This window comes from Hetaerina americana, unplaced genomic scaffold (assembly GCF_022747635.1).
Source record: "Hetaerina americana unplaced genomic scaffold, ioHetAmer1.1.p SCAF_137, whole genome shotgun sequence".
Classification (NCBI taxonomy): domain Eukaryota; kingdom Metazoa; phylum Arthropoda; class Insecta; order Odonata; family Calopterygidae; genus Hetaerina; species Hetaerina americana.
The window spans coordinates 555,737-565,508 of NW_027286481.1; the positions used below are offsets into that span (position 1 = coordinate 555,737).

General features: G+C 30.8%; 1 protein-coding gene across 1 annotated transcript in view; it reads right to left on the minus strand.

The window, feature by feature from the left end:
- Nucleotides 1-6,849, minus strand: part of LOC139686264 (uncharacterized) — a 275,732-nt gene extending 268,883 nt beyond the window's left edge. The window contains exons 1-3 of the mRNA XM_071583416.1: nt 6,757-6,849; nt 5,361-5,576; nt 4,247-4,370 (exon numbers count right to left, since the gene is read on the minus strand). Of these exons, the coding sequence (XP_071439517.1) occupies nt 4,247-4,370; nt 5,361-5,576; nt 6,757-6,849 (433 nt within the window). The remainder of the gene's footprint in view (nt 1-4,246; nt 4,371-5,360; nt 5,577-6,756) is intronic.
- Nucleotides 6,850-9,772: the final 2,923 nt, after the last annotated feature.

The following is a 9,772-nucleotide window of genomic DNA, read 5'->3' on the forward strand; positions in this document are numbered from 1 at the left end:
TAAACAAAGAGTATTATTTGGGCGTTATGAGACGTTTGCGTGAAGCAATTCGCCAAAAGAGACCAGAAATGTGGGCAGAAAACTCGTGGATTTTGCACCATGATAACGCACCGTCGCACAGTGCTATCATTATTCCTAATTTTTTGACGAAAAATGCAACAAATACCATCCAACAGCCACCAAATTCACCTGATTTGGCTCCCTGTGACTTCTTTCTGTTCAATCGAGTTAAAAAACCATTACGGGGAACGCGTTTTAGCAGCTGAGAGGAAGTCATGGAAAAATCGCAGGAAGCACTGATGGACATACCGAAAACCGACCGTAACTTTTGCAAATGTCAAGTTATGACACTAAGATTTAAAGGGAATATCAACAACAGATGTACCAATTTAACAAAAAAAACAGAACTCAAATCGGAACGATGGGAGCGCCACACGGTGGTTATTCCGGGACCTTTTTGTTCAAGGTAGTATTTATCACTTAAAAACAATTTTTTTTAGGTTTATGGTCAGAAAGCAAATTTTATAGTGCTTCTTTTAAACAAAAGAAAAGTATCAGTGAATAATATCTGACAATTCTTTTAGGTTTAAGAGAAAACTATAATGAAACAAGTTATTATTACCAAATTTAAATGTCACAAAAAGTTATGCTGAACAGCTATTGCTAGCAGCTTGCTAGCTTTTCACAAGATCAATTATTAGGCACTTCTGTGTCATGACTATTTCAAATGCCAGAATCAATTGTGCTTTAATAAAAAATAAGAATTATAGAGTATAATCTTGTTTTAATGGGCAGATAATTCTGACTCAATTACATGGGCTACTAAAAGAATTCTAAAATATAAATTATATTTACTGAAATATTCTTATACTTGATAATTTTTAAATTACATCACCTAGCAATGAAATAAATATTAGACCAATTAGAAAAATTACAACCTCAAAGTGACCAAGCTAAGTATATATTTAACCATGCCACAACTCATTTGGACCTTAGAATTAACAATATGTTAGTAGCTACTAAACCTATTTTTAGCTGCAATAATATCTATCACACAAACATTACAACAGTAGGGATAATATTTTTGATTTTTTGAGACTTCATATTACATTATTTTGCTTTCTGGTAAATTATGATATAAGGAACCATGGAAAGATTTGGACTAATTCCAGGCTGAAATATCTCTTGAATACAGGAAATGAAATATAAAATATTAGGGTGCTAACTTTTTAAAAGGTAATTATTTCTCACAAGGACTTTGATAAGGACTAGGGGGTTTTTCGCAAAACAAAACTAGAAACTAAATAAGCAAAGAGAATATATATAAAATTAAGAACGTAAGCCATTTCTATAAAAGGACAATATATGAAACAATCGTTTTATACACAAGAAAAAATTATTAAGGAATTATAAACAAAACTAAGAGAATACTGAGACTGCAAATTTTGGATCTGTACAATTAATAAATAAATGGCATTGACAACTAGGGCCTGATAATACAGATCTTCTTAAACAAAAGGCTTCAGACTTTTTTTTATGGAAAATGGTGGTTTTTGTGTGAATGCAGTTATAGGGTCAGTATAATAGGTATCAGGACTGGCCTGCTGTAGCCTAAATATAGCATTGGATAGGTAACTGACTTGTTGGCTTAGTAGAGGGTATCCCCAAAAATAATAAACGTTAGTTTAGTTGGCTCTGTGCATGTATTGAGAAAGATGGTGAATATCAGTTATGACTGATTTTTTTGTTTTCATGCAAGCAATTAGTGCATATAGGAGCAATGCTCTGATGTTCAGTTTACCATTTAACTCAAGAAATTCATATTTGGAGACCTAGAACTAATTAAAAAGCCTTTTGCAGATGATGTCTTACCCCTGAGAAGTTTTTAAGTAGCAAAAAATGCTTAAGAAAGCGTGACAACTTGTTAAAGATAAGGGCCATGTAAGACACCTGATGAACACTCAATATGAAAATGAGGTATCAAAAATAAAACTGTTTTTCACTCTGCTATGCATTTAATAACCTCCCTTATTAGGAAAGAATCCAGCCCTTTGGGTGAAACCAACATTAACAAATTATTGAGGATCTAGTGTTAAAGGAGGTATATTCAAAGTTGGTGGCAAAAGTCTTGAGCAGGGAACAAAAAAAGAAAGAAGCTTCAGACATAATTTGCCATTTCAATGCTCTTATAAGCCCTGACCTTGCTCTAGTGTCCCTTTTCTTGTATTTGAAATTAAAAGGCAGATCAAAAGATATCAAATATACTCCATTCTAACAGTTCATGTACCGATGACAAATGCTGAAACAATATTCTAGATAATGATTTTCAGTGGACTTTTGATGAATAGCAGATAAACCAACTACGTATATTGATGCAGGATGAACATATTTTCAATTTATTTAGGTAGCTGTGAGGATAACATCATTGGCTTTTGATTTTTAGAGCCAACAATGATACTTATTGTAAGGATCCTGCTTAATTTTATACCCAAAATCCCGAAAGAGAATAATTTAGGGTTAAATATTCAACACAAAAAAGTTGGAATACCATTTAAACAAACTTTTCTACAAGTTAAGACCATAGTAAATAAACCTGGAGTTAAATTGATCAATTTACTAAAACCTTGATAAGGGTAACTTCCAAACTGAGCAAGAATATTCAACAATTTCAATTACAATCTTGGCCAAAAGGGGTAAAGATCATTAACTATTAGTATGAAATGTAAAAAAGGACACAATGGAATATTTACGGTTCAACATATGTATCAGATTGGTACTTAAATTATTAAAGTTTGAAAACAAGAGGGACTTAGAAAATAACAACCTGAGGCAGTGAAATGAAATCTATTATATTCATTTTATTTTGTTTATTTTTAGGATTTTTGCCCTGCCAATGGCTGAGAGCATTTTATTTTGCAACATCTTCTGTTGCAGTTGTTCTTGGGATCAAAAACAAAAGGAAAGAGAGTAAGGCAATCAATTACTTAGACGATGATCAGTTCGGGTATAGGAAAGGGGAGATACATGTGATGCCATTGCAGTAATAAGATTTGTAATCAAAAGGAATGAAGAATATGACCACGAGGTATAATGCCAAAAAAAGGAATAGATTGGAGAGAAATGAGGCTAATCTGCAACCTGTTCATGTCCAAGACTGCTCAGTTGCAAGTAAGGAATGAGGAGTCCAGTTGGGCAGTGTTAGGAAGAGGTGTAAGGCAGGGTTGCCCATTATCATCATTGCTGTACAACATGTATGCAGAAGAAATGAATAAAGAGGAAGGGGAAGAACTGGAGGTAGGAATGATAGTGGGCGGTAAATTCATAAAATCAGTTAGGTTTGCTGATGAATAAGTTTAAGTCTGTCAGTAAGCCAATGGGCTGCAAGCATTGCTTAGTGAATTGGCAATTAAGTACAACAGGTATGGGATGATAATCAATATTGATAAAACAAAGGATATGCAATTTTTTAGAATGAAAAAGACTAAGCTTAACATTAAAATAGGATGGCAAAAACTAGAGCTGGAAAAAGTTTGTAGCTCAGTATTGATTGGACCAACACAGGAGAAGTAATAGGGACATAAGGATAAGAAATGCGTTAAGCAAAGGAATGTTGAGCAGGGACATTATGAAAAGACTCTTTAGGAAACTTTGATATTGAGGATAGTGATATACAGTGCAGAAACTTGGTCATTGAAGCAGGGAGATAGACAGTGACTGAAGGATTTTTAAATGTGGATGTGGAGAAGAATGGAGAAGGTAAAATGGAAAGATAAGAAAACAAATGACGAAGTACTTGGTATAATGGGCAAAGAAAGAGGTTTGCTGGGAGATATCTTATGGAGGGAGGAAAAGTTGCTGAAGGGGTTATTAACTTGCAGGCGGATGTTGAAGACTAATGGAGGCTAGAATGTTAGGCAAATGAGGAAAGGGAAGAAACAGAATAGGGATGTTAGACTGGATGATGAGAGAAAGAAAGTACTCAGAGCTAAAGAGAGACCTGATAGGGAATAGTATGTTGTGTTTTGCTAGGGGTAACAAATTACTTAATTAGTATTTATGTCTATCCATAAAGCTACCTTGTCTGGTAGATTACCTGATAATAATAATTCTGTTACAAATTTATTCTGTTTTAAATATTTTCCCATCAATTTTTGTAATTAGTCATAACATTGTATGTGACATTTTAGGTATTTCTAAAATATTCAAAATGCAAAAGTAAGGCAACAGTCTCTCCAGCTCCTCTCACCTTGTGTCTTCAACTGTTCTGATGTAATTCCATCCATATCCTCCAAAGTATCAGCATAACATTCTTCCTTATTGTCTACTTCTTCATCAGAGGATAAATGCCATTCTATATCTTCCAAATCATCCTGAAAAATACCAACATAACCAATGTATATTGCATCCATGTAAAACATTTATAAAAATCCCCAAAAAACTTTCAAACCTAATCAATAAAATTAAACAAGGTTTAAAATTTAACATTCCTATCTAAATTAATAATTTTAGAATGCAGTTATAAAGAACATTTGTTTAAATTTCTTCAAAAACATTAAACTCATTCATTGAACCTTCCTACATTGAATGATATTTCCAGTGTTTAAATTCAAGTTTAGAGAAGGTAAATTATAGGAGAGCTTACTGTTAAAATATAAGTAAACCTTTGATATCCATGGATTAAAAATATAAAATGAAAATATTTAAATACTGTTAACAAGAAAATGCCTCAAATTGTGAATAATAGTTTTGGCCCTCCAATTAAATGAAATAGCATGAAATGCAGAGGGTAGGTCTGGCGGCTTATTGTTCTCATAGCAATAAGATTCTTTAACAAACTATAAAATGTCATCACATTGTCTAATTGGAATCATGATCTTCTTCAAGAAATTAACCTGGTCATTTTGAACATTGACAGCCCTAATTGATTGCTGAAATTTCCTATCTAGAGCTCTCTTCATCTATTATGATAACAATGCCAAGCATACTCATTCTTATCTATTATGACAGATGGTAAAAATTTCAAAATAATTTAATCAGGAACAAATATCTTGGGAGCTAATTTCTTCAATTACAATGGTGCTTAAATAATTTAGTAGTCCTTCATTTTCTTAAACACAGAACATTTGATACTGTTAATAGTTGAATTAAATTAAAGTATGATTCAATAAAGTTAATAAAGATTTTTTATGCCAGTCCTCATTTAAAGAAGGATTAAGCCATGCAAAACCACATGGAAGGCAATTTCATCTCATAACATTACCTAAGTTTAAAAAGCAAATAACTCAGAATAAAACATAATGCATATGGTTATCAAAGAGCATTGTTTATAAAAGAAATGCATAATAGCTTTCTTTCCTTACCTGAACCTCAACTTCTTCACAGTTATCATCATCCATCAAATTCACATTAGTGTTGGCTGAACAAATGTCCTCTTCCTCAATTGATGACTTTTGTACTGAATGGTTAATAGCTTTCATTGAACTTCTCAACACCATCAAATTTCTTCTTTTATCATTCACCAAATCAACACCATGGATCTCTGAATCCTTCTGAAGGCTTGAAAGCACACACAGCTCCTTAATAAACATATATAATCATAATCAACACCAAGATGTTTGATAGGTAAATGTAAAGTTCACCTAAAAATAAGCCTTACATAGGCATAACTTAAAATTATAATATTCATAGGCATATCATATAGAAAAAAGATAATATATTTTCCCTAGGTTACATATTATTTCTGAATGAGAAATTTTGTGCATCATTAATGTTGCAGAGAAAAGCAAATTTTGAATGGTACTTAGAAATTGTAAGGCCATTTGTCAAATTATCTTAAAGGTTTTATATTAATTTATAACATTAATAAGAAGGGAATATAAGCAAAAATTGGATATTCTAAATGATTATAGACATGTACGAATTTTTTCCAACATGATTTATCAATAATATAACTTTCAGGTTGAGATATTCACATCTAGGGTAAGGTCACTGTTTTCCTTTTATCTTAATTTGTCAAGGCATGTAACTCATTTCCATGAGCAAAATATTAGTGAGCTGCTGAATTCTGAACCAACAGAAACTGGTCAATTTGACCGTGGTTTATGTTGGTTGGCTAATATGACAGTGCACACATTTATTTAAAAATTTGCTCACATCAAAGACTGTAATAGTTTTATCTGGAATATTTTATAGGTCAACATAAACAGAGTAAGGTCTGCAACTATGGCCTTCTGCAACATTTAAAAGAAGATAACAGTTAAGAATGGTATTGAAAAACATTAAAATTAAGTAAAATAATTGAATATTCTTACAAATGTAAAAGATCTCCATCAGGCAATTTAAGAGTCAAAGAAGTATCTATAATTTTATTTTATGCTTACAATGTGGTCAATTAAAACTTTGTACCTGAGGAAGGAACTGCATTTTATATTTTTTTACCTAAAAGTCCTGAATGGGCTAAGAAAAAGTGTCAACAAGGTTATTACAACCAACATAAAATACATGAAATTATATAAAAAAACATTTGACACTATATTACACCTCCAATTAGCCTTACAATGTCACCTATCACTGTTCCTAAAAAATGAAAACTCTTAAAAAGACATTTTGATAGGGTTCTTAAATGCCAAACATATATCTGTTCTATTTTGGGATATTCACGACTTGTAAAAAGAAGCATTTACAATAACAGCACATATATTACCAAAATAATTTGGTTATATTGGTGCCATTATGGTTATAATATTTCTTAAATACCTCAGAAGTCACTTCTGGATTCTCCACATTGTTGTCCATATCCCTATGCCTAGCTGGAACAGTTTCCTGCTGTTCAATTGCTATTTTATCCATGTCTACAATCGTCTGCAAAGTTAGTTAAATGGTGAGAATACAGTAAAAATAAATGATTTAAGGTATAATTTTAAAGATTTATTAATTTTTTTAATATTAATGGAATTCAAAATTGATTAAAAGTGCATTTGGTATTAAATTTTCAATATTTACCTTGAGCATTAATTATTTTTTATGAATAATATCACTAGGTATCAAAAGAAAACCAATAAATGATGGAAACATATTTAAAATGAAAAATAAACTCTCATTAGATAATTGAAACATTATAAATGAGAATTACAGATGAGATTAGATAAATTATATCAGGCCTTTAGTTGACATGCATGAAAAAATCAGATAAATGTTGGACTGTACAGAATCATTGAACAAGAACTATTCTATATTATGAATTTAATCAGAAGTACAATCAAAATTCCATCAAATGGTTCCCGAAGATCAAGTTCTTTATTTAAGAATTTAAATGAGTATTTACATCACTTAGATTATAAATGCCTTCTTCTTGCAATTTGCCTGAATTTCTTATGATGACTTGATGATTGGTAATGTCCTAATGACTATCATTTAAGGAAATTTCAACTCTCTTTACCTTAAACTTCCACCATTATGGTCTGATAACTTTTATACAAAACCTTCTGCAATGTCATACTACAGTAATTGTTTCATTTATTATTTTACTACTATATTTATTCATAGATATACCTTCTTGCATTGAAAAATACTTACAAATCACATGCAATAAAAACACATTCTTTATATAACAAGCAATAATATAACATTATTGTCTTTTTGATTAGCAAGTTATTACATAGATGTGTATAATCTTTCAAGCCAAAAAAATTAGTGGCTTTCATAAATACCTATCTGTGCATCAAAGATTTAGTATAAAGTATTGTATTTTATAAGATGACTTACAGAAAACTTTTCTACTTTAAGTTTTCGTGAGTTGAAAAAAGAAACATCAGCCATTACAGCACTAATATCACAGATTTAGTTTATTAATTACCTTTAGAGAAGTTCCTCCCGGATTCTTCACATTTTGGTCCACATCTCCCTGGCTAGATGTAATTTCATTGGCCTCTTGGTCTTTAACATCCACTTCCTCTGTCTTCACTACGATCCCCTGAGTTAATTGAATAATTATTAAACAGTAAACATATGGAACTTCAGTTACTGATAGAAAATTATAATAAACAAATTTCTAATATATCAGTGTCACTTAAGTCTTTTCAAAAGCAAATGAATAAGTATTTGCAAAATAACAAAAGCTTTGGATGAGCTTTGAAAATGTCAAACTGTTCCAATGTCTTCCTTACCTGAAGAGAATCTTCTTCATGATTATCTACAATGTGATCTCCTATTTTTAGCCTAGCTGTCATTTCAACAGTTTCCTGATCTTCATAATCTGAAGTTTCTCTTTTTACTGTGATCTGAACCTAATTGTTCAAAATATAAATATTGAAAAAGATTTTAAAAAGTAGATGAACATTGAAATTGAATTTTAAATTCTTGATACACATTTTCTATTTCATTTTTATGCATATATATTTCCTATGCATGAATGCAATACAAAATTACACAGCAGTGCTTTTTTCTTAATATTTTATGGATATGTAATGAGAGTATCAATATTTACTTGTGGGGGATAATTTATATCTGAAGCACTGCAAGATATAACAGCAAAAGCAATTATTTAAGGATGTAATTCGAAAATGCAAAACCAAACCACCTGATAGCTGATTTCAGCATTAAAAATGAGAATTTTAAGAGATTAGATACATAACATCAGACCATTATTGACATGTATGAAGGATTAAGATAAATCTCAGTTTCTCTTTATTCACTGAATAACAAGTAATTTCTTCAATTTAATGGATTTATTCAAAATTGTTACCAAAATTCATTTCCATAGAATCAAGGGAATAAAGGTATCAATTTTAGAATACATTAGCGGATGACTCCGTTAAAAGTTACTGTTGCGGCATCTCCCGCAGTTTCTTTGGAAAGTACTTACCCTGTTCACACTGGGATTGCATATTTCTCCTAATATGCTTGATGCTCTAGTGACCACCCGCAAATTGGCAACTCCCACATCACTATCACTGGAGGCATCATTTGACTCTGTCTCTACCTTTAGATTCTTCTACAATAAACCAACAATGAAATTTATTAAAATTAATGTGACACGATTATTTGGAAATATATTTTCTCCAGTGGATATACTTGTAGTAACATCCTGAAAAAAATGATAAGTGAAATGCTGTAAAATGAAATTGAGCAGCCTACAATTATACAGCCTTTAGTAGATATTAATAACTATTTAAATAGGGTTATTGCAACTCAAGTTAATAGAAGCCTTAGTTTATGAGTTTTAAAAATATTAATGAACTGTTGGCAAAAAAATACAAAAAAGTTTTAATTACGAGTTTTTTTATTAAAATAGAAGATATCAATTGAAAAAATATATTAACTAATAAAATATATCAAAAGGATCAATCTCTTTCCAACATTCCCCTCAACACTTGTTTAAAAAGTGCATTATTTTTTAATCTTTTTAAAATTATGAATACTTCACAAAATAATTCCTACTAATTACCTTTAACATCACTAAATAATTGCTATCAACGAGTTTATTGTGCTTTTACTTCATAGAGTTACAAATATTAGAGGCAATTTCCTTAAAATTGAATGACTTAATGAAATTAAGAACCAAAAGAATATTCTAGGGAGTACTCCAAGATCTTATTTTAATACGAGATATCATTGTTTACATGGACATTTGTATATTATCATCCTTTGCGGTTAACTCACAATTTATGAAAATTGATTGCCTACTTGCATTTAATATATTCACACTTTAATTAAAATTCACTCTCAGCTCACTGTAACTTGAGATTTCCAATTGAATATTGAATAAAATTGC